Source organism: Ranitomeya imitator, chromosome 1, assembly GCF_032444005.1.
Source record: "Ranitomeya imitator isolate aRanImi1 chromosome 1, aRanImi1.pri, whole genome shotgun sequence".
In the NCBI taxonomy this organism is placed as follows: domain Eukaryota; kingdom Metazoa; phylum Chordata; class Amphibia; order Anura; family Dendrobatidae; genus Ranitomeya; species Ranitomeya imitator.
In genome coordinates this window covers 176,940,438-176,967,336 of record NC_091282.1, presented here as the reverse complement: position 1 = coordinate 176,967,336, position 26,899 = coordinate 176,940,438, and the positions used below count along the sequence as shown (strand labels likewise).

At 41.5% G+C, this 26,899-nt stretch overlaps 1 protein-coding gene across 1 annotated transcript in view; it reads left to right on the top strand.

The window, feature by feature from the left end:
• FBXL17 (F-box and leucine rich repeat protein 17) overlaps positions 1 to 26,899 on the top strand; it is a 996,531-nt gene that overhangs the window by 950,014 nt on the left and 19,618 nt on the right. Inside the window, exon 8 of the mRNA XM_069752543.1 lies at positions 21,915 to 22,057. Coding sequence (XP_069608644.1) covers positions 21,915 to 22,057 — 143 coding nt within the window. The remainder of the gene's footprint in view (positions 1 to 21,914; positions 22,058 to 26,899) is intronic.

Genomic DNA, 26,899 nt, shown 5'->3' with positions numbered 1-26,899 from the left:
GCCTGCTGATTAATTCCATATTTGCAGATTAATACCTTTTCCTTCACTTAACAGGTTTCCTTTTAAATGTACTTCCTGGTGATTTTTTTTCTTTTTCAAAAAAGTACTTTCTTTAGAGATGATTTAATATTTTGAAGTACTAACTTTAAGATTAGTATTCTAAATTGGTGATAAATTATACTGCATTTCTACAAATAGGTTGCGTTATGATTTTGTAGTCCTAGAGTTCACTGTAAATGCTTTGTGGAGGAATGATCTTAAAAGAATAAATGAAAAATCCAACAATGTACGTGCAGATATTAAACTAATCGAAAAGCGATACAATGAGGCCAGACTGTAGAAAGAACTGTTCAGTAATCAAGCATGTCTCTGCCACTTACCCCCTACTGAATTTAAAAAAGTGATTTACGGGCTTAGGGGTTATTTTAGACACATTAATTGTGGACTTACATTTACTCATTTTGTCTTTCTACCCAGTTAATTCTTCGGTTTTCCATTAGGTCTATGACATCACGTGATTAAAAATTAGCTAGCTGAATTCTTCTAAGCTCTGTGTGGAAAAAGGTGGTCAATTTTCTCTGTACATGTCATGAGTGACTGCAATTTTCTATGGCAGCTGGGTATGATTTCTGCAGGGACAAGAAAATTCCTGTTTCTAAATAGCTCTGAGAAAAGAGAATAATGAACTGGGTAGAAAGGCAAAATGAGCAATTGTAAGTTCACAGTGCTATATAATATGATTGCAATATATTAAGAGGATAAAAACTTTGATGGGAGTGCTTCTTTAATAAGTAAAAACTGAAATTGAAAGCCCAGCGATGGGTAAGTATTTGGTATATAGGAAATTTTCTGACTTACAGAAATGTTTTTCATATGACTTAAATGTGATGGAGGGGTCTTCCCGGCTCTGATTCCCCGAACGCTAATAGCCAGAGTACAGAGCTATTGCAAAGAGTTGCTTTATAGGAATTCTAATGATTTCATTGAGTGCCATAAAAAGGTTAATTTTCACGGTTACAGCAGAGCCCCTATATTAATTATGCCCAGACAGAAAGACTGGTTTAATTAAAGGGAATGTGTCAACTGGATTTCACTCTCTCCTAAAAAGCTATTTATATGTTCATGTAGCTCTTTCAAAGACAAGTCCAGCATTGGACTTGTCCATTCTGTTCCTCTGTTACTGAGAAATCAGGGTTTGTATTGATATGAAAATGAGGCTAAAGAGCTGCTGAAGATCTGAAGCCTCTGTCACTCCAGCTCTATTCCCCGCTGAGTGCTGTCCCCTCCTTTTTGGCTGATGGCTCCTTTGCTTGAAGTCACACAGCATATAAGACTGTCAATCAGGAGGAGGCGAGACAGTATTCCCAGGGAATAATGCTGTAGTGATGGAGGGTTCAGATCTACAATAGATCTTCAGCTACATTGCATATTCGAACGCTAATTTCTCAGTAATGACTGGCCATGTAAAAATATTGCTGGACTTGTCTTAGAGAGAGCTGAATGCACATATTAATACTTTGGGTGGTGAAATCCTGATGACAGATTACCTTAAAAGCTTTTTCAGAATTTTACATTGTTGCCCCAACGTTATAATTGTCCATTAGTCTATGATGGGTGGAGCTATGACACTTTGGAACAGTTAGCTTAAAAATGGGTCAACAGGATATGTGAGCACAAATACTGAAACAGCAGCACCAATAATACCTTTATGACTGTGTCCTGGATCATTGCTGTGTCGATTCCACTGATCAGAACTGCTTTCTTGGATTCTGAAGGACAGGCTGTCGATGGGAAATCGAAGAAAACGCTTTTAAATATGCTAATGTTTTCTAACATATAGAATAGATTTTTTTATATATTGACTTCTAGAGTGTATTAGAACATGTCTATAACCTTGAACTTAATTTTTTCTGTGCTTATGCATCTTTGACCACCTGAGACGTTGGCATGGCCTCAGGCCTGTGTGTATTTTGGCTCTTTCTTGGTATTACAGCCTACTTAGCCTAATCTGTAGTTTATTTTCCCTGTCAACTGCTAAGGAAAAAGTGTAGCAATTTGCATCCAATGAATTAAAAAACAATATGGTTTTAGAAACCAACCTTCATATATTGCTGTACAGTATATGCATTAAGACTAGGATTTGTGAGATGAAGAAACACTGTTAGTTGCACATGGCCGCACTGGCATTCTACTAATGAAAAATCTATATTTCATCTGATGAGCGATTAATATTCTAGATGAAATCATTTTTACTATTTTAAGACTGATTTTGTAAACCATATGTTACTTATGCACCAGTAGGACACATAGTGTTTTTTTTCCTAGTGAAAATACAAATCTTGGTTATTTCATGTTGGAAATTGACACTTCAAGTACATGTAGTACAATGACAAATTGACAACTCAAAATAAAATACATTCTACAGCAAGTTAGAAGTCGCTATGTAATATCGAAGGCAAAATGCTGTTTAAATATTCTGTAGATGTGCTAAGAAAACATAACGGTCAGTCCGTTTCTACCCATATTATATAATGCATATAAATATGTAGTATTTTTATATATACATGGATATATGTGGGCTACATTTGATGCCCTCGTAGATGGTGATTGATCAGCTATACTTTTGACTCATAGTTTACTTCTATCATTCCACAATGAAACGTTACAGGACATTAGCTTACTTTTGTGTTTTTTCTTTCTTTGGGAAAGTAGTGGAACATTAGCTAAAGCTAAAGCTTATTTAAGCTTTCATTGTAATTAGGATAGCAATCAATATGGCTTAGGGATTCCAAAACATGTGTAGAATTAAAACTCTTTAAGATTAACTGCCTAGCAATGGATGTAAAATACAAGTGACCGACATTATTCTTATACGTGATGACCTAAATGATCTGTCACTCCTAGGCTCTTCTCACATCTGCAATATGGCTTCTGTTCAACTTTCAAGTAACCCTTGACCAACTGCCCCATAATAAATTTGACTTAACATTTCTAATATTATATATATTTTTTACTCGCTTTAGATCACAGTACATGATGTTCTAATCTAGGAGGGTATCAATAAAATTTAAGGAGGAAATCTTTTGTAGTTTGTGATATATACCCCCGTTGCTACAAATTATGTTCTCTGGTATGATGTAGACTTTCTACTGCGCTCCCTATGCCTCTGCAGTGGCCATTTTGGACAAAGAGAAAAGGGCACTCCTGCACATTAGAAATATATGAAAGTGGAGGTTATAGGTACCATATTGTTTACAAGATAAGCCGTTTACCCCAGAATATATTCTGTATTTGGAACAAGGAAATAATGTTTTCACTGATTTAGGGCAACGATCATTTGCTTCATGGGTTTCTGTCTTCCTTTCAACCAACATGCTAGGGATATAGGATGAACCAGGTCAAATCCTTTTCCCAAATCCCTATTTTCAAAAAAATGATCCTATCTATTGACCTAAATCAGAGGTGTATTTTGGGGCAGAGGCAAGTGTCCTGGGTGCTGGGTGCCAAAAAGCCACTTTGCCTTGGTCAAGTCAATGTTCAGATACAAGTCAAGGTCAGTGAAGTGTACCTTTGCTCCAGTTGAAGGAAAGCCTAGCTATGACTTTGGTCTACAGTAAATATTAGGTTTATGCATAGTATAGAGTACCGTACTTTACTACTGTAGTACTCCTGCGCATTGCCATTTTGTGGTGCTGTACAACATCTGAGTTGCACTGACAAGTAATTGAGCAGTCATAGAAGTCCATGGTCCTATATTGTAAGTCAATATTTTTTCAATATTATACATAGCATTGTACAGTTTTTCTTTTTCTTACTCTTGCGCAATATTCAAATGCCAATATGGCATTATTATTGCATCTTGCACCATAATACAGTAATGGGGGAACTAGGTACCGTAACTGTATCTTGTGTGCCTGTATCTCTTTAACGTGGAGCAGGACTTTGTCTCTGTAATGTCTCTATTGTGACTTGAACAAAAGCGTTCATCATTGGCAACTACGGAGCACATAGTTAAATGTTCTTCAGGTTCTTGTGCAAGACAGCTTTATGGTGGTCTAGCATTCCATAAGAAAGTCCTTCATTTATGACTGTTATTTATATAAATGAAAAGTGTAAGACCTCATTCAGATGTCAATTTTTTTTGCTTACAAGTTCTCAGATTTTTTCACTGATAGAACACATACCCATTATATGAGGTATGTCCGATTTTAATCCAATTTCTGAATCAATCTCAGTAATGCAAGTCTATTGGTCCTTGAAAAAATTGGACCCTTCTCGGATGCCAACTGAGTTCTCTCCATTTTTCGCAGACTGTTTGTTATGAATAGCTTGAGAAACCTTCTGAGAAAAACTGCTGAACCTCCTACCAAACTCTTAAAAAAGCAAACAAAAAAAAACAAGCTCACAGATTGAAGCCTGATAAAACTGATAAGACACTTATGAAACGCAGACCTAATTTATGAGAAAAATTCCTGATGTCAGAATGCCAAAGCCGCCATCTTAAGAATGACATTCATAGCTATGGTATTTTTTTGTGCAGTTGGTCTCTACAGATTTGTTTGCAGCGATGTCCTGGGTTCAAATCCGACTAAAGCCAATATCTGTATAAATTTTCCCTTTTATGTGTGGACTCTGGGTAGTTTGGTTTTGTTCCACACTAGGTTTCCAAAAATACGGATTGTGAAATAACGGATTATGAAATAAATCTTTGTGTGTGTTAAATTAGGTAAGTAGATTGTGACCCCCATTGAGTAGAGGATGAGTGTGCATGGTGCTGATATCTGCACAGCGCTGCGAGATATGGTGACGCTATAGAAGTAGTGAGAATAAATATTTCACAGATGGATACAAATCTGAAGTTATTTTTTTTCATGATAATAGCAGCGGGAGTTACAAAGGAATGTCTCCATGAATAACTATCACAATTACTCCACACCGAAGTGTATGGTCTATACCTCTGACAATGAACAAGGACACAGTAGGTTCACATGGATTACATTTCCTTGGAGACTGATATATCCTCATCTATGGTTATATGTGTGTACTTGTACGTGTCCAACCATTCTGCATTGTCACCTGCTCCCAATTACATTGATCTCCTGTAATAGCTGCTATCATTCCGTGTAACTATTTGCCATTGATTTTGCTGTTTGACTATTCTTGTTCCTATTTTTATTATTTTACATTATTATAGGATGTTATTTAGGTATGACTCTTTCTTTCAAATGTTGAGTGTTGGCAAAGAACTATAAATGTAGCAGTGCTGAGATTTACAGCTATAGTGCGTTATAGTTTGTCATTGATGTAACACATGATGGTATTATAATATGCTTTCTGAGGTTTCTCTGAAACTTTTTTTTTCCCTTTTGGAAGAACATTTTTCTGTAATCTATTGTAAATCACTGACCCTCATGTCTTTAAATTGCATCCTTTAACCCCTTACCGCCATTACGTACTTTAAAATGGTCTCAGGAGCCCACATCTTTCCCAGCTGATGTTTGCTTTGACATTCAGCCATTATCTGCCTCTGTCAGCCTCACGTGTAGCGGAGCTCCACCTGTGACTGTAAAGGCCCCTTCACATTAAGCGACGCTGCAGCGATACCGACAACGATCCGGATCGCTGCAGCGTCGCTGTTTGGTCGCTGGAGAGCTGTCACACAGACAGCTCTCCAGCGACCAACGATGCCGGTAACCAGGGTAAACATCGGGTAACTAAGCGCAGGGCCGCGCTTAGTAACCCGATGTTTACCCTGGATACCATGCTAAAAGTAAAAAAAAAAAAAACACTAGATACTTACCTACAGCTGTCTGTCCTCCAGCGCTGCGCTCTGCTTCTCTGCTCTCCTCCTGTACTGGCTGTGAGCCAGAAAGCAGAGCGGTGACGTCACCGCTCTGCTTTCCGGCTCACAGACAGTACAGGAGGAGTGCAGAGCACAGCGCTGGAGGACAGACAGCTGTAGGTAAGTATCTAGTGTTTGTTTGTTTTTTACTTTTAGCATGGTAACCAGGGTAAACATCGGGTTACTAAGCGCGGCCCTGCGCTTAGTTACCCGATGTTTACCCTGGTTACCAGTGAAGACATCGCTGGATCGGTGTCACACACGCCGATCCAGCGATGTCTCCAGGGAGTCCAGCAACGAAATAAAGTTCTGGACTTTGTTCAGCGACCAACGATCTCCCAGCAGGGGCCTGATCGTTGGTCGCTGTCACACAGAACGATTTCATTAACGATATCGTTGCTACGTCACAAATAGCAACGATATCGTTAACAATATCGTTATGTGTGAAGGTACCTTTAGTCTGTGAAATGAGTCTCTGAGGAGACAATTTGCATATTTAATTTCCCAAAGGAGCTTTGCTTTAAGCCTTCTTACCGTGCAATATTGCGCATGTCACTCTCCATAAGGAGAAGAGATGTTGCCCATTAACCCCAGTAAGGAGTCTCATACAGTCAAATAAGATCTCATGCTGTGCACTAAAGAGGGGCATCACCTCCAAAACATGTCTGTAAATTGAGATTCTGGTTTGGTTTTTTTCCTGAGTAGAGATGTGAACCTTTCAAGGTTCAGTTTGCATTCACCGAAAGGACCTCCGTTCGCCGAACGGTGCAATGAACGTACCCGAACCCCAATAGATTCAATGGGAGGCAAAAAGAAACGCATAGACAACACCTTAAGGAGTGAAAAAAAGCTTCCCAAACAGCTAAAATTAGGGGCAGACACCAGTAAAAGTGACCCATAGTAGAAATTTGCAGTCAGTCATTGGCCATGCATGAGGCACCAGGCTCTGGCCCATCATTTGCAGCTTGGAATTGAAGTTTTAATGAATACCTGGTGGTTAACAGAGTGGTGTAAGCCTTCTTAGCTGGGAGACCTCACACCTCATGCAACACCTCAAATTTCATCTGTTTTTGGCCGATTCCATCACTGTGCGTTTTTTTCTGCCAGACAAAAAAAACGTTGCAGTGGACGTTTTGTCAGTCCGCCGGAAAAGACTATTTGTACGGATCCGGCTAAAAAACGAATGAAACGTGTGGCCATCAGGCACAATCCGGCGCCAATACAACTCTATGGGAAAAAAACCGATCCGGCGTAAAAAAAAAAAAACTGATCCGTTTTTTTTTTTTAAATTGCCGGATTGTGCCTGAAACAAAAAGCCTGATGTGTGAAAGTAGCCTTACTCAGAGTGTGCGATTTTCAAACTTACGGTCATGTGCTGAGTACAGTAGTATAGAAAGTTTTGAGATGTGGCTGAGACTTTAGATTACAAGACTGTGAGTATTGAAATGAGACAATTGCTGTCAAGCGATGACTGCTGGAACCTAAAAGCAGAGTCAAATCCTAATGGTGTGCACATTACACGCTATGAAGGCCTGTGCAAACGACTGTATTTTTGCTGCAAGTGTGATCTCTCAAAACATCCGATCGCGCTCTTGGACTAATTTTAGTCTGAGGCCATGAACATGTCAGATTTTTTTCCCTTAGACTGAGTGAAAAATGCTCGATTTGCATCCTATATTCCGATCGCACTAGGCCATGCATAGACTGACCGAATGGAGAAGATGGAGATTTTTTTTCCCCATCATCTCTTCATCTGAGAGAATCTGCTGGATTCTCTCAGATACGGTGACACGACCCTAGCCTTAATTTTCCACATGCTGCAACACTTACTAAAGATTTCACCGGGGGGTGAACAATCCCTTTAATATTGATGCTCTACTAGAAAGTGTCATTGTAAAGGATCATCAGATTGTAAATGTGCAGTGATAGTCGGACTTTTATTCCGTTTCCGTCGTCCTCACATAATACACTTGCGAAGAAAGCACAAACTGAACATTTGCAGGCGGCTAATAATAAATTGTGTTTTGTAAATTTGAAAAAAGGAATAAAAACTGAATGCTCCCGAGCTCGTGTGAAAAGTACGGCGGCAGCTGTATGCCCACATGTTGCCTTCCCCTGCAGTAAGAAATGCCAGTATTAAATATGACTATATTGTGCGGCAGCTGGAGACACTGGCACAGCACAACCTGGTGGTGAAATACGTCCCCCATGATGAGCGCCTCATATTTCTCACATCTCTGTTTCCATGGCTCTGAAGAATAAACTTCCAGCTACATGTAGATGTATTAATTATCAGTAAAATGTGCTTTTACATGGGAAAGAAAAAAAAATCAATTTTCAAGATTCTTCTGAGGATCTCTCCTGTGACCGTATGTCTGAAAATAGTTACTTAAGGCAAAAGGTAAAGTGAATGAAGTACATTAATCCGATGATTCAGCCACTAAAAGCTTCTTCAGGGCGGCCTACAAAGTTGTTAACTTCGTACTTCTAATGCATGACTGTACTGAATAAAGATGAGCATAATCCCGTCTGAGTGCTGGGTCTGGTCAGGTGGAATGTCTGTTGACCTGTTGACACTGCATTACTTCCCAATTATCACGCGCGGACATAGAGCTGAATTTGTCTTTCCATTTTGTGGAGATGGACCTCTGGTGTATTGTGTGAAGTCTGAGTTTTCGTTTTTTGCACAGTCATAGTGGCCAAGAAACAGCAGGAAAGTGGACTGGCCGCACATTGCTGCCACGGAGGGCCCGCGCTGCCGACAGATTATAAGTAATCTGCATCTAGAAGTAAATGAATTGTTATTGAGTGTACAGCGGACCATTGTTATGCTGAATATCTGTGCACTCATTTAGATGATATTGCTGAATATCACGTTAATTTACATGTCGGCATCACAGCTTAGTTATGTGCCTGTGAAATCAGCTGCAGAGAACACTCGTAGGCCGTGTTCCCAAACGCTTCAAGGTCTCATTCACACGTTCGTGTTGTAGACAGTTTTTTTCACTGATGCAGCATGTGATTTTTCCATTATAATTTCTGATGTTATTCACATATCTGTCTTTTTTAATGGGCCGTGTGTCTGTGAAAAAAACATTCGGAGACATGTCCGGATGACAAGGGCCAGTCAAGTCTATGGGTCTGTGAACAACACCTGTCCTGTCCATGTTTAACACTGCAAAGTATAGGAGAAGCATTTCTTTCATTCTTTATCCATACTGTAAAAACACTAATGGCGACACTGATTGTAAAAGTGAAAACACTCAAGGCACACGGATGGTAACAACGAACACACGGACCGTACGCTGACAACACACGGACCGTACGCTGACAACTCACGGACCGTACGCTGACAACACACGGACCGGACGCTGCTCACACACACCTATTCAAAACACTAAAGACGGACACACAGATGACACACGTACTATTTTTCACAAACCTGTTTAAACCTGGACGTGTGAATGAGGCCTAAGACAGTTGATCTGTGCATTTTGTCTGTTTCGTACCTGTAGGTTTCCATGTTTCTGTACATTTGCTTTAATTAGTGTAAAATCCAAGTGTTTCTGCTTCAAAAAAAAATCAGCAGAAAATCTGCACCAAAAGTTCTTCAAGAAAGCTGAAAAAAAAAAAAAAGCAGCAGAAATACAATGATCAGAGCAAATTTCATTTTTGGGCGTAGTGCTGTGATCAAAAAATAACAATTCTGATGTTTCAATTATTTTATAGTTATGGTGCTAATGAATACATGTTAATTTTTAAATTGTTTTTTTCTTGAATTTTTCATCTGGGAGCAGGAGAGGAATTAACTTCATACTTTATATATTTAAAAAAGTTATCTTTTTTTTTTCTATTCTCATTATTTTTTAGTCTACTTAGGGGAATTAAACTTGCAGTGAAATTGTTCCATGTACTGTAATCCTCCAGTATTGCAGTGTGGAGAAGAAATGACTATGTCCTACAGCTAGGCTTCTTGAGAGTACAAAGATGGTGAGGATGGGGGCATTCATTAGACTGAATTTAACCAATCACCATCCCGTGATCACATCACAAGGAAGCTGATGAGCGCCTGATTCAGCATGTCACAGAGATTGCACAACTTATACGCCACTACTCTGGTCTGACAGTGGCATTTAAGTGGTCGAACGGTAGAGACTGGCAGTAGCTGTGATTAGCACAGCTAGAGCAGGCGCTAGCCGTATGACCCAGTCGTCATTCGCCAAACAGGAAGAGAGCTTAGCTCCTGAGCTTACTAAGTACACCCTCATCCAACATAGGATGTACCAGTATGTCCCGTATCGGGAAGGAGTGAAATATGACATGCAGCAATGTTAAGCATTTTGTGACAAATTGGCAAAATAGATGATAGGAAACATTATTAAGAGACTGATTCAGCGCTGGTGATACGTTATAGGGTTAAATCCTGGTGATTCCTTTTTAAATGGTACAACCCACTCTGTTAGCTATCATTTCACTGACTAGGGGCTTCCTTTTGTATTAACTGTTATTACTTGTTTTATAGATAAGTGACCAGTCCTTGTGTGAAACATAATAATGTGTGTGGGGCAAATATATGTATGCATATTTGTGTGTGTGTACATATATATATGCATATATATATGCAGTTGTGGCCAAAAATATTGATACCCCTCCAATTCGGTCAGATAATACTCAGTTTCTTCCTGAAAAGGATTGCAAACACAAATTCTTTGGTATTATTATCTTCATTTAATTTGTCCTAAATGTAAAAACACAAAAAGAATTGTCCTAAAGCCAAATTGGCTATAATTCCACACCAAACATAAAAAAGGGGGTAGACAAAAGTATTGGCACTGTTCGAAAAATCATGTGATGCTTCTCTAATTTGTGTAATTAACAGCACCTGTAACTTACCTGTGCACCTAACAGGTGTTGGCAATAACTAAATCACACTTGCAGCTAGTTGACATGGATTAAAGTTGACTCAACCTCTGTCCTGTGTCATTGTGTGTACCACATTGAGCATGGAGAAAAGAAAGAAGACCAAAGAACTGTCTGAGGACTCGAGAAACCAAATTGTGAGGAAGCATGAGCAATCTCAAGGCTACAAGTCCATCTCCAAAGACCTGAATGTTCCTGTGTCTACCGTGCGCAGTGTCATCAAGAAGTTTAAAGCCCATGGCTCTGTGGCTAACCTCACTAGATGTGGACGGAAAAGAAAAATTGACAAGAGATTTCAACGCAAGATTTTTCGGATGTTGGATAAAGAACCTCGACTAACATCCACACAAGTTCAAGCTGCCCTGCAGTCCGAGGGTACAACAGTGTCAACCCTTACTATCCGTCAGCGTCTGAATGAAAAGAGACTGTATGGTAGGAGACCCAGGAAGACCCCACTTCTTACCCCGAAACATAAAAAAGCCAGGCTGGAGTTTGCCAAAACTTACCTGAAAAAGCCTAAAATGTTTTGGAAGAATGTTCTCTGGTCAGATGAGACAAAAGTAGAGTTTTTTGGGCAAAGGCATCAACATAGAGTTTACAGGAGAAAAAAAAGAGGCATTCAAAGAAAAGGACACGGTCCCTACAGTCAAACATGGCGGAGGTTCCCTGATGTTTTGGGGTTGCTTTGCTGCCTCTGGCACTGGACTGCTTGACCGTGTGCATGGCATTATGAAGTTTGAAGACTACCAACAAATTTTGCAACATAATGTGGGGCCCAGTGTGAGAAAGCTATGTCTCCCTCAGAGGTCATGGGTCTTCCAGCAGGACAATGACCCAAAACACACTTCAAAAAGCACTAGAAAATGGTTTGAGAGAAAGCACTGGAGACTTCTAAGGTGGCCAGCAATGAGTCCAGAGCGGAATCCTATAGAACACCTGTGGAGAGATCTAAAAATGGCAGTTTGGAGAAGGCACCCTTCAAATATCAGGGACCTGGAGCAGTTTGCCAAAGAAGAATGGTCTAAAATTCCAGCAGACCATTGTAAGAAACTCATTAATGGTTACTGGAAGCGGTTGGTCGCAGTTATTTTGGCTAAAGGTTGTGCAACTAAGTATTAGGCTGAGGGTGCCAATACTTTTGTCTGGCCCATTTTTGGAGTTTTTTGTGAAATGATCAATGTTTTGCTTTATTCTCTTTTGTGTTTTTTCATTTAAGACAAATTAAATTAAAATAATAATACCAAATAATTTGTGATTGCAATCATTTTCAGGAAGAAAATGAGTATTATCTGACAGAATTGCAGTGGTGTTAATACTTTTGGACACAACTGTGTGTGTGTGTGTGTGTGTGTGTGTATGTATGTATATATATATATATATATATATATATATATATATATAGATACGCCATACATATATATACGCCATATATATACAGTGCAGCCCAAAAGTTTGGACACACCTCATTTAAAGAATTTTCTGTATTTTCATGACTATGAAAATTGTACTTTCACACTGACGGCATGAAAACTATTAATTAACACATGTGGAACTATATACTCAGCAAAAAAGTGTGAAACAACTGAAATAATGTCTTATATTCTAGGATCTTGAAAGTTGCCACCTTTTGCTTTGTTGACTGCTTTGCATACTCTTGGCATTCTCTTGATGAGCTTCAAGAGGTAGTCACCGTGAATGGCCTCCCAACAATCTTGAAGGCGTTCCCAGAGATGCTTATGCGTTCCCAGAGATGATTCAGGTCTGGTGACTGTGGAGGCCAGGTCATCTGGTGTAGCACCCTATCACTCTCCTCCTTGGTCAAATAGCCCTTACACAGCCTGGAGGTGTTTTTTGGGTCATTGTCCTGTTGAAAAATAAATGATGGTCCAACTAAACGCAAACCGGATGGAAGAGCATGCCGCTGCAAGATGCTGTGGTAGCCATGCTGGTTCAGTATGCCTTCAATTTTGAATAAATCCCCAACAGTGTCACCAGCAAGGCACCCCCACACCATCACACCTCTTGCTCCATGCTTCACGGTGGGAACCAGGCATGTAAAGTCCATCCATTCAAGACATGATGGTTGGAACCAAAGATCTCAAATTTGGACTCATCAGACCAAAGCACAGATTTTCACTGGTCTAATGTCATTCCTTATATTCTTTAGCCCAAACAAGTCTCTTCTGCTTGTTGCCTGTCCTTAGCAGTGGTTTCCTAGCAGCTATTTTACCATGAAGGCCTGCTGCACAAAGTCTCCTCTTACCAGTTGTTGTAGAGATGTGTCTGCTGCTAGAACTCTGTGTGGCATTGACCTGTTTTCTAATCTGAGCTGTGGTTAACCTGCGATTTCTGAGGCTGGTGACTCGGATAAACTTATCCTCGGAAGCAGAGGTGACTCTTGGTCTTCCTTTCCTGTGGCGGTCCTCATGCGAGCCAGTTTCTTTGTAGCGCTTGATGGTTTTTGCCACTACACTTGGGGACACTTTCAAATTTTTCCCAATTTATCGGACTGACTGACCTTCATTTCTTGAAGTAATGATGACCACTTGTTTTTCTTTACTTAGCTGCTTGTTTCTTGCCATAATACAAATTCTAACAGTCTATTCACTTGGACTATCAGCTGTGTATCCACCAGACTTCTGCACAACAAAACTGATGGTCCCAACCACATTTATAAGGCAAGAAATCCCACTTATTAAACCTGACAGGGCACACCTGTGAAGTGAAAACCATTCCCGGTGACTACCTCTTGAAGGTCATCAAGAGAATGCTAAGAGTGTGCAAAGCAGTCATCAAAGCAAAAGGTGGCTACTTTGAAGAAGCTAGAATATAAGATATAATTTCAGTTGTTTCACACAGAATAATCTTTAAATGAGAAGGTGTCCAGACTTCTGGTCTGTACTGTGTATACTGTATATATGTATATGTATGTGTGTATGTATGTATCTATATATATAATTGTCTAAGGGTTTTTCCATCTGTCTGTCTGTCTGTCCAGGAAATCCCGCGTCTCTGATTGGTCGAGGCCTATCAGCGACGGGCACAGCATCGACGTAGAAATCCCGCGTCTCTGATTGGTCGAGGCCGCCAGGCCTTGACCAATCAGCGACGGGCACAGCGACGATGATGTCATAAAGGACGTAGAAATCCCACGTTTCTGATTCAGCGACGGGCACAGTATCGACGTAGATGTCATAATGGTTGCCATGGCGACGATGATGTCATAAAGGTTGCCTCGACCAATCAGCGACGGGCACAGTCTGCCGCGAATTCTGGAATCATCATTGTCCATATACTACGGGGACATGCATATTCTAGAATACTCGATGCGTTAGAATCGGGCCACAATCTAGTATATGTATGTATATATATATATATATATATATATATATATAATCCCTCACCTTACTCTCTTACACTCTCTCTCTCTCTCTCTCTATATATATATATATATATATAGATAGATGGATATATAGATATATATATATGTGTGTGTGTATATATATATATATATATATATATATTGTATAATAATATACTGTGTATGCACATATATATGAGTTGAGGACAAAAGAATATACTGAATATTGATTGTAACATACATATCTTCATCACACAGGAGACATCTCCCTCTTAAGCTGGTTTTAACCCCTTCCCGACCCATGACGCCACGTAGGCGTCATGAAAGTCGGTGCCATTCCGACCCATGACGCCTATGCGGCGTCATGGAAAGATCGCGTCCCTGCAGGCCGGGTGAAAGGGTTAACTCCCATTTCACCCGATCTGCAGGGACAGGGGGAGTGGTAGTTTAGCCCAGGGGGGGTGGCTTCACCCCCTCGTGGCTACGATCGCTCTGATTGGCTGTTGAAAGTGAAACTGCCAATCAGAGCGATTTGTAATATTTCACCCATTATAACGGGTGAAATATTACAATCCAGCCATGGCCGATGCTGAAATATCATCGGCCATGGCTGGAAATACTAGTGTGCCCCCACCCCACCCCTCCGATCGCCCCCCCCACCCCCCCGATCTGGCCGGTACACTGCTCCGGCTCCCCTCCGCCCTGTGCTCCGCTCCCCCCCGTGCTCGTGTCCGCTCGCCCCGTGCTCCAATCACCCCCCCGTGCTCCAATCACCCCCCCTGCACTCCGATCCACCCCCCCCCGTGCTCCGTTCCACCCCCCCGTGCTCCGTTCCAGCCCCCCCGTGCTCCGTTCCACGCCCCCCGCGCTCCGTTCCACCCCTCCCGCGCTCCGATTCCCCCCCCCGTGCTCCGATCCCCCCCCCCGTGGTCCCCCCCCACCCTATCATACTTACCGATCCAGCCGGGGTCCCGTCCGTCTTCTCCCGGGCGCCGCCATCTTCCAAAATGGCGGGCGCATGCGCAGTGCGCCCGCCGAATCTGCCGGCCGGCAGATTCGTTCCAAAGTGCATTTTGATCACTGAGATATAATCTATCTCAGTGATCAAAATAAAAAAAATAATAAATGACCCCCCCCCTTTGTCACCCCCATAGGTAGGGACAATAAAAAAATAAAGAAATTTTTTTTTTCCCACTAATGTTAGAATAGGGTTAGGGGTAGGGTTAGGGGTAGGGTTAGGGTTAGGGGTAGGGGTAGGGTTAGGGGTAGGGTTAGGGTTAGGGGTAGGGTTAGGGTTAGGAATGTGCACACGTATTCTGGTCCTCTGCGGATTTTTCCGCTGCGGATTTGATAAATCCGCAGTGCTAAACCGCTGCGGATTTATGGCGGATTTACCGCGTTTTTTTCTGCGCATTTCACTGCGGTTTTACAATTGCGATTTTCTATTGGAGCAGTTGTAAAACCGCTGCGGAATCCGCACAAAGAAGTGACATGCTGCGGAATGTAAACCGCTGCGTTTCCGTGCAGTTTTTCCGCAGCATGTGTACAGCGATTTTTGTTTCCCGTAGGTTTACATTGAACTGTACACTCATGGGAAACTGCTGCGGATCCGCAGCGTTTTCCGCAGCGTGTGCACATACCTTTAGAATTAGGCTATGTGCACACGGTGCGGATTTGGCTGCGGATTCGCAGCAGTGTTCCATCAGGTTTACAGTACCATGTAAACATATGAAAAACCAAATCCGCTGTGCCCATGGTGCGGAAAATACCGCGCGGGAACGCTGCGTTGTATTTTCCGCAGCATGTCAATTCTTTGTGCGGATTCCGCAGCGTTTTACACCTGTTCCTCAATAGGAATCCGCAGGTGAAATCCGCACAAAAAACACTGGAAATCCGCGGAAAATCCGCAGGTAAAACGCAGTGCCTTTTACCCGCAGATTTTTCAAAAATGGTGCGGAAATATCTCACACGAATCCGCAACGTGGGCACATAGCCTTAGGGTTAGGGTTGGAATTAGGGTTGTGGTTAGGGTTAGGGGTGTGTTGGGGTTAGTGTTGTGGTTAGGGGTGTGTTGGGGTTAGGGTTGTGATTAGGGTTATGGCTACAGTTGGGATTAGGGTTAGGGGTGTGTTGGGGTTAGTGTTGGAGGTAGAATTGAGGGGTTACCACTGTTTAGGCACATCAGGGGTCTCCAAACGCAACATGGCGCCACCATTGATTCCAGCCAATCTCGTATTCAAAAAGTCAAATGGTGCTCCCTCACTTCCGAGCCCTGACGTGTGCCCAAACAGTGGTTTACCCCCACATATGGGGTACCAGCATACTCAGGACAAACTGCGCAACAATTACTGGGGTCCAATTTCTCCTGTTACCCTTGTGAAAATAAAAAAATGCTTGCTAAAACATAATTTTTGAGGAAAGAAAAATGATTTTTTATTTTCACGGCTCTGCGTTGTAAACGTCTGTGAAGCACTTGGAGGTTCAAAGTGCTCACCACATATCTAGATAAGTTCCTTGGGGGGTCTAGTTTCTAAAATGGGGTCACTTGTGGGGGGTTTCTACTGTTTAGGCACACCAGGGGCTCTGCAAACGCAACGTGACACCCGCAGACCATTCCATCAAAGTCTGCATTTCAAAAGTGACTACTTCCCTTCTGAGCCCCGACGTGTGCCCAAACAGTGGTTTACCCCCACATATGGGGTATCAGCGTACTCAGGAGAAACTGGACAACAACTTTTGGGGTCCAATTTCTCCTGTAACCCTTGGGAAAATAAAATATTCTGGGCTAAATAATTATTTTTGAGGAAAGAAAACGTATTTATTATTTTCACGGCTCTGCATTATAAACTTCTATGAAGCACTTGGGGGTTCAAAGTGCTCATCACACATCTAGATAAGTTCCTTTCAGGGTCTAGTTTCCAAAATGGGGTCACTTGTGGGGGGTTTCTACTGTTTAGGCACATCAGGGGCTCTGCAAACGCAACGTGACGCCCGCAGAGCATTCCATCAAAGTCTGCATTTCAAAACGTCACTACTTCAATTCCAAGCCCCGGCATGTGCCCAAACAGTAGTTTACCCCCACATATGGGGTATCACCGTACTCAGGAGAAACTGGACAACAAATATTGGGGTCAAATTTCTCCTGTTACCCTTGGGAAAATTAAAAAATTCTGGGCTAAATAATTATTTTTGAGGAAAGAAAACGTATTTATTATTTTCACGGCTCTGCATTATAAACTTCTATGAAGCACTTGGGGGTTCAAAGTGCTCACCACACATCTAGATAAGTTCCTTTGGGGGTCTAGTTTCCAAAATGGGGTCACTTGTGGGGGGTTTCTACTGTTAAGCCACATCAGGGGCTCTGCAAACGCAACGTGACGCCCACAGAGCATTCCATCAAAGTCTGCATTTCAAAACGTCACTACTTCACTTCCGAGCCCCGGCATGTGCCCAAACAGTGATTTACCCCCACATATGGGGTATCAGCGTACTCAGGAGAAACTGGAAAACAACTTTTGGGGTCAAATTTCTCCTGTTACCCTTGGGAAAATAAAAAATTGCAGGCTAAAAGATCATTTTTGAGAAAATAATTTTTTATTTTATTTTCATGGCTCTGCGTTATAAACTTCTGTGAAGCACTTGGGGGTTCAAAGTCCTCACCACACATCTAGATTAGTTCCTTTGGGGGTCTAGTTTCTAAAATGGTGTCATTTCTGGGGGATCTCCAATGTTTAGGCACACAGGGGCTCTCCAAACGTGACATGGTGTCCGCTAATGATTGGAGCTAATTTTCCATTTAAAAAGCCAAATGGCGTGCCATTCCTTCCGAGCCCTGCCGTGCGCCCAAACAGTGGTTTACCCCCACATATGGGGTATCAGCGTACTCAGGACAAACTGGACAACAATATTTGGGGTCCAATTTCTCCTATTATCCTTGGCAAAATAGGAAATTCCAGGCTAAAAAATCATTTTTGAGGAAAGAAAAATTATTTTTTATTTTCATGGCTCTGCGTTATAAACTTCTGTGAAGCACCTGGGGGTTTAAAGTGCTCAATATGCATCTAGATAAGTTCCTTGGGGGGTCTAGTTTCCAAAATGGGGTCACTTGTGCGGGAGCTCCAATGTTTAGGCACACAGGGGCTCTCCAAACGCGACATGGTGTCCGCTAACAATTGGAGCTAATTTTCCATTCAAAAAGTCAAATGGCGCGCCTTCTCTTCCGAGCCCTGCCGAGTGCCCAAACAGTGGTTTACCCCCACATATGAGGTATCGGCGTACTCGGGAGAAATTGCCCAACAAATTTTATGATCCATTTTATCCTACTGCCCATGTGAAAATGAAAAAATTGAGGCGAAAAGAATTTTTTTGTGAAAAAAAATTACTTTTTCATTTTTACAGATCAATTTGTGAAGCACCTGAGGGTTTAAAGTGCTCACTAGGCATCTAAATTAGTTCCTTGGGGGGTCTAGTTTCCAAAATGGGGTCACTTGTGGGGGAGCGCCAATGTTTAGGCACACAGGAGCTATCCAAACGCGACATGGTGTCCGCTAACGATGGAAATAATTTTTCATTCAAAAAGTCAAATGGCGCTCCTTCCCTTCCGAGCCTTACCATGTGCCCAAACAGTGGTTTACCTCCACATGTGAGGTATTGGTGTACTCAGGAGAAATTGCCCAACTCATTTTAGGATCCATTTTATCCTGTTGCCCACGTGAAAATGAAAAAATTGAGGCTAAAAGAATTTTTTTGTGAAAAAAAAGTACTTTTTCATTTTTACGGATCAATTTGTGAAGCACCTGGGGGTTCAAAGTGCTCACTATGCATCTAGATAAGTTCCTTGGGGCGTCTAGTTTCCAAAATGGGGTCACTTGTGGGGGAGCTCCAATTTTTAGGCACACGGGGGCTCTCCAAACGTGACATGGTGTCCGCTAAAGAGTGGAGCCAATTTTTGATTCAAAAAGTCAAATGGCGCTCCTTCCCTTCCAAGCCCTGCCATGCGCCAAAACAGTGGTTTACCCCCACATATGAGGTATCAGCGTACTCAGGACAAATTGGACAACAACTTTCATGGTTCAGTTTCTCCTTTTACCATTGGGAAAATAAAAAAATTGTTGCTAAAAGATAATTTTTGTGACTAAAAAGTTAAATGTTCATTTTTTCCTTCCATGTTGCTTCTGCTGCTGTGAAGCACCTGAAGGGTTAATAAACTTCTTGAATGTGGTTTTGAGTACCTTGAGGGGTGCAGTTTTTAGAATGGTGTCACTTTTGGGTATTTTCAGCCATATAGACCCCTCAAACTGACTTCAAATGTGAGGTGGTCCCTAAAAAAAATGGTTTTGTAAATTTCGTTGTAAAAATGACAAATCGCTGGTCGAATTTTAACCCTTATAACTTCCTAACAAAAAAAAATTTTGTTTCCAAAATTGTGCTGATGTAAAGTAAACATGTGGGAAATGTTATTTATTAACTATTTTGTGTCACATATCTCTCTGGTTTAACAGAATAAAAATTCAAAATGTGAAAATTGCGAAATTTTCAAAATTTTCGCCAAATTTCCGTGTTTATCACAAATAAACGCAGAATTTATTGACCTAAATTTACCACTAACATGAAGCCCAATATGTCACGAAAAAACAATCTCAGAACCGCTAGGATCCGTTGAAGCGTTCCTGAGTTATTACCTCATAAAGGGACACTGGTCAGAATTGCAAAAAACGGCAAGGTCTTTAAGGTCAAAATAGGCTGGGTCTTGAAGGGGTTAATATAATGTAATATTTTCCATAAAATACTGTATGAGGATTTTGTGTGTATTAGACGAGGATTGATATAAAAAGTACTTTGTCGAGGCTTTTATGGATTGCTGAGGTTACTGAACTGCTTAAAAATGTAAAATAAACCTGCAGTGGAGGCATTTTTCAGCCAGATTTGATTTTATATGAGGAATCCAGAGCAGAGATTGATGGAAAATCAAGCTTATTGTTGTGGCTGTAAAGACCAGACAAAATACAAAGTGGTGCATGGTCTGCAGAAATTGCAGCACGGGAAGGGTTAAAGCGTGTCATTCTGAAAGTATTCTTTGAAGCGATTTTGCATAGAAGCTTCAGAAATGTCATCCCGTGAAAGCAACCAAGTGTGCCATATTTCAAGGGCATTTTTCACTAGTAATGAGCAGTCACAAAATGTGATTTAATAAATGCTATTTCAACCTTAAGTACCTCTGATATCTAATATTCCGTGAGTAGCGCTGGTGCTGGCCCCATATCGAAACGCCGCAGTCGCTAATGAGATCTTTTTAAGCAATGACATGCTTTGCAAATTGTAACAAAGACGAGTTTACAGAAATTGACGTGGCCAATTATGGAACAAGGTTAATGATCATATTCCTAAGTGAAATAGTTTAATGCTTCTGATATATACTGATTATATCAAATTATAAGGGAGCATAAGCGCGCCTGTCATCATCTCCTTCATTACTATGATGCCTGGCCTCTGTGTACTTGTATGGCTGTTGTCTCTGCTGGTTTAGCTTGTGAATCATGGTAATTTTATTAGCGGACTTTCATCGTTCATCTGGTTATATTTTATACATGTGAATTCCATGCTTCTCGTAGCCGGCAGACAGGAATTTTTAAAACAACACTCGGTTGTGCCGTAATCTTATTCATTCTGTCCAAATCAAGGTAATCAATTTGTCATACTTTATCCATGTAAACCCTACTTCTTCTAGTAATATGGGAACATGTTGTGTGTCATAGTCATCCTTCTGAATGTGTAACCAATGCTTAAAAGGCATCTCCACATTAATGTTACGCCCGTTATTTCATTCCGTCTTGCCTTAAGTAGACCTGGATTTTTAAATTTTTTGACTTCTTACTGTCCTCCAGGCTGCTTTCATTACGCACCATCTTAACGTCCTCCACCTGTACAAAGTAATAGATCAGGGACAGAACGGAGTTTTCTATCTGACCTAAAACTCGTATCAGCCATTACCATATGTCGTAGCCTTTATTTTCAATACATTTTCAACCATAATTTTACATGTTAACAGTTTTTATTTAGAAAACTTTAGCTTGAATGCTTTCTTACTGTTTTCAATAAATTCTTACTTTCCGATTAATTGTCCTGTTGGCAATAATGCGGTATATGTTGTCTTAAAGGGACTGTCCAGCCACTAAAAAATAAAAGTGTACTCCATGACTATAGTATAATAATAATTTAAGTAATATTTTTTCTACCTGTCAACTGCTGTTCCAATTCCAAAACTGTCCAACCCCTTCCACACCCAATTGCCCCTTTATCTCCTGTCCAGTCTGGATGGAACTGATGTAGCCAATCCGTTTCTATAGGGGTCACTTATTTCTCCCTGCTATTGCTAGTGATTGGCTGCAGCAGTGACATGTCCTCCTAAACAGGAGGTAAACAAACTGTCTCTATGCTTTTTCATTAGCATAGAAGGTGATGTGACCACTGCAGCTAATGATTGTCTGCAGCAGTTAAACATTGTAATTGTAAGCAGCAGTTACATGTTCAAACAATGTGTAGAGACCTGTAACGGACAGCTAAACATTCTAATTGGTTCTATGGTTAGTGTCTGTACTCGGCTCAATTCATTAGGTTGTCTCTCATAGGATGAACACAATAGAGACAATTTGAAAAAATTGCAAAAATAAAATTTGGTGAAAACTGCATTTGTAGCCCCGAAATTTAAAAATAAATTTTTCTTACATGTAATGACTGAAGCTTCTTAGTGCATTTATCAATTTATTTGTTATGTTTATTTTTTCCCTACAGCTTTGATATCCATCGGTCGATACAGCACTACCATAGAAACCGTGGACGTGGGATGGTGTAAAGAGATTACTGACCAAGGAGCCACATTGATTGCACAGAGCAGCAAATCTATACGATATCTTGGCTTGATGAGATGTGATCAGGTAAGATTACGTATGTTTAATGGATAGTTTGCTCCGTGATATATTGATACTGTCTTCCTGTCTAAATCACTCATAAATCTTTGGTCATGTTGTTTATTTGAATTTGAAATTTGCATAATTGTCATATAAATACTCCAACAATTTTTCTTTTTCTTTTTTTTCTCTTTGTTTTTTAATGTTTTTAAATACCTGCCATTTAGTGCAAGATCATTGTTGATAGCTTAGACTAGGGGCTCTTGAAGATGACCGTAATATTCGGATGATTGCTATCCTTCATTTTGATGGAGTAGTGTTCCCATGATATTCTGTGGGGTTATGCACATGTCTGATTTTTTTCCTCAGACGGAGCCAGTACTGGGGAAAAAAATCCCAGCATGTCAGAGTTTTATTTGATATTCAAATCGCACTCAGCCATGCAAGTCAATGAGTCCATCGAAACCGCCGGACTGCACTTGGATGATGCGTGAATGCAGTCCGATTCCCGCTCACCGACAGAAAAGAGAAAATGGGAGAATTTTTTCCTCATCCGAGAGAATCGGATCACACTATGCTCACACTGTGATCAAACTTTGCATAATCAGCCCGGTCCGGTTCTCTGAGATGAGAGAATACACGGTCATCTGCAAAACAGATGAGAATACAGCATGCTCTGAGTCTCATGGTCTGGAAATATGGATCCAGTTTTAAAGCGACTCTGTCACCCCCTCCAGCCGTTAGAAACTAAAAGAGCCACCTTATGCAGCAGTAATGCTGCATTCTGACAAGGTGGCTCTTTTAGTTATTGGTGCAGTTAAAGCCAAAATAAAGTGTTTTATAATTTCGCCAAAATACCTCTCTTTAGTCCCGGAGGCAGGTCTTAACCCCCCTGCTGCAAACGCAACACTTCAGTCACTCAAATCTTCTTCGGCGCCGGGCGCCGCCCCCTCCGCGCTGTTTTCCAATCAAATCCAGCCCCTGGCTGGGGCAGGCGCAGTGAGCTCTGGCCGCCTGATCTCAGATGCAGTCTTGCAGACTGCGCCTGTGCGGCCGCCCTGCCTGTGAATCCCAGCCCCGCAGTGTGTTATGCATTATGCACAGTGCGTGGCTGGGATTTACAGGCAGGGCGGCCGCACAGGCGCAGTCTGCAAGACTGCTTGTGAGGTCAGACGGCCAGAGCTCACTGCGCCTGCCCCAGCCAGTACTAAACAGCGCAGGTGCCAGATTTGATTGGAAAACAGCGCGGAGGGGGCGGCGCCCGGCGCCGAAGAAGATTTGAGTGACTGAAGTGTGGCGTTTGCAGCAGGGGTGTTAAAACCTGCCTCCGGGACTAAAGACAGGTATTTTGGCAAAATTATAAAACACTTTATTTTGGCTTTAACTGCACCAATAACTAAAAGAGCCACCTTGTCAGAATGCAGCATTACTGCTGCACAAGGTGGCTTTTTTAGTTTCTAACGGCTGGAGGGGGTGACAGAGTCCCTTTAACATTAATATGTGTGTGGATCTTAAATACTCTATGGGTCTGTGTGCTGTCTGAAAAAAAAAAACGTAAGCAGACAGTACCCGGGTCTGTGAATATCGCTTTAGACTGTGTGTGACAACTGGCCAATATCTGTATATAAAAGTATGTGTTATGCAGTCGTTGAGAAATAATCCAGGTGAAAAACTTTTCTGAGTGAAGAAATGAAAATAAACATATGCTACGACACATGGAACGCTAATGTAACTGAATGGAATATGCAATTTAAAAAATTTAAACCATACATATCTTTTCAAAATAAAACTGTATAAAAGAATGGTCTTGCTGTCCTCCTGGCCCACAACAAGGTAAAACTGGTTTTGCTGCACTTAGCAGACTAATCTGTGCAGAAACTGTACCAATTTTCCTTCTATGTAACTTGTCATCTACGCATTTTAGTCGGCAATTCTTCATTATAAGCATCCTGCTAGTATTGCAGGTGCTGATCCTTCCATTCTGTGACTTCCAGCATACATTGTTGTTGCCATGGTCCATTTGCATGCTTACCCTGGACTGAAAGCGTGATAATCAAGTATTAGATAGGATAGTAGAATCTGTGAGGCCAAATCCTGTTATTCATCTCTGCTGAAAGTGGATTATTCTTGACAACAGGCAGTGGACACAATAGTGATGTTCCTATGGTGTGTGCTAAATCGGCAAACTGTTCTTTCTTTATTTTTATGTATAAATACACAAAGAGAAAATATTGCTTCAGGTGTCTCCTCTTTTTATTACATTGCTCAAAAACAAATAAAGGGAACACCAAAATAACACATCCTAGATATCATTGAATGAAATATTTCAGTTGCAAATCTTTATTCATTACATGGTGGAATGCGTTGAGAACAATAAAACATAAAAATGGTTAATGTAAATCAAAATGAATATCCCATGGAGGTCTGGATATGGAATGATACTCAAAATCAAAGTGGAAAAACAAATTACAGGTTGATCCAACTTCAGTGGAAATGCCTCAAGACAAGGAAATGATGTTAAGTTGTGTGTGTGTTGCCTCCATATTGCCTGTATGACCTCCCTACAAGCCTGGGCATGCTCCTGATGAGGCGGCGGATGTTCTCCTGAGGGATCCCGTCCCAGACCTGGTCTAAAGCATCCGCCAACTCCTGGACAGTCTGTGGTGCAACATGACGTTGGTAGATGGTGTGAGACATGATGTACCAGATGTGTTCAATCATATTCGGGTCTGGGGAACGGGTGGGCCAGTCCATAGCTTCAATGCCTTCATCATGCAGGACTGCTGACACACTCCAGCTGTCAGAGGAAGACCTTCGGTAACCACTACCCCAGCTACAGAGGACGCAGAAAGGGAAAAGCAGAGGACTCTTACCCGCAGGTACAAGGGGTCGAGGGTCCGGTGTCTATCGTACTTATCAGCAGTCAGGAGCCGGAAACTGAGGAGAGTGGAGGTGCTCTGGAATATTTTGCACCAACAAGACCTGCGGTCACGTGACCGCACTTCAGAGAAGGGGTGGAGCTACTGCAAATCCCCACTGGGAGCCGACAGCAGCGCAGGAAAGAAAAAGTGAAGAGGAGGAAACTGTAGTCAGGTCAGCAAAGCAACAATGTCATACACTGAAAGGGCGGTGTGGTACAGCAGGAATAGTCGGAGGGAGGTCAGGACGTAGCCGAAGGTCATACACAAAGAGGGCGGTAAAGTACAGCAGGAACAACCAAAGGAAGATCAAGATGTAGCCAAAGGTCATACACAAAGAGAGCGGCGAGGTACAGAATCGGCAGACGGAAGACTTTAACATGGACGAGACCAGATCAAAAACCAAGCAGGCATACAAAGATAGGCACGAAGCACAGGCAGTGCAGGGTCAGACACACTCAGCTCAGAGTATAAACGACAGAGAATGACCCACAATGAGGCTATAAAAACCCTCCCAAGATCCCAAAGAGAGGCCATGCACATTAACTCTTACACCACCTAAAAAAACCAAATCACAATAATGCGGAATCCCAGAGAAGCATATACACCAACTTAGAAAAACAGAGATCCCTAAAAAATAACTTTTATTAATATGATTAAAAAGACTATATTTATCCACAATACATATAAAACAGTATTAAATGTACCTAGTAGACCCTAGACTGAGCTACAATGAACCCTGCCTGACAGTGGAGGTTGGCACCCTACTTTACTGCGGTAGGCGCCCCCACTCCTCGACGGCTAGCCCTTACAAGCCTTATAAGGACCTATAATCAAAGAAGGACTAATGAGCCCTGCTGAAATCTATGCTAATAACCTGCCTAACAGTGGAGGTTGGCACCCTAATTTTCTGCGGTAGGCGCCCCCACTCAGCGACGGCTAACCCTAGGGTCCCTAAAAATCCCTAAAGTTCGGGATAGACAAAGAGATATGTCCCACAAACACCACTGATACCCGTAGAAGAGAGAAAAAAACAAAAATAGAAAAAGTAACCTGAGCAAAAAAATAAATATAAACAACAAAAAAATATTTTATACTAGCACCTTACAATACCAGTGTAGAAAGATGCTATGATGGAAAAAACATGTACTCCAGGTGCTGTACAGTAAAGATACCTTAACCCAAATACGGGTATACTGGATGCAATAATATGTCCACACGGGAATACCCAGCACTTAAATGAGGTCCATTCTTGTTACACTACAAAAATGCAAATGCTTGATGTAAAATAACCAATAGTGCATGTCCATAAAATATGGCACAATAACAATGACAAGAAATGGACAAAAACAAAAACGAGGAAAACACCTCTAGAAGGCACACAGTCAGAACCACAACCACCACTTGGTAATAATATAGCGAGAGCTCCTCAGAGTAATTATAATGAGGGTAAAAGGACTCAATCGTCCCGTTAGTGCAAATAGACAGTCAGATTCATGTTATAACCAATGTACTCATCTATTTGCTGAAATCTCATGGTGTGGATCCGGCTGTTGCCAAAAAATACAGGGCGGTTATGTGTAGATGAACATCACCAGCGTCTGTCAGATAATTCCCCAGCAGTGCCCAACGCGTTTCCCCCCCATAGGGAATGGCGGGGGTTCATCAGGGGTAATGCAGTCACACATACAATAACGATGCTGTTGTTTTTTGTTGTTTATATTTATTTTTTTGTTTAGGTTACTTTTTCTATTTTTGTTTTTTTCTCTCCTACGGGTATCAGTGGTGTTTGTGGGACATATCTCTTTGTCTATCCCGAACTTTAGGGATTTTTAGGGACCCTAGGGTTAGCCGTCGCTGAGTGGGGGCGCCTACCGCAGAAAATTAGGGTGCCAACCTCCACTGTTAGGCAGGTTATTAGCATAGATTTCAGCAGGGCTCATTAGTCTTT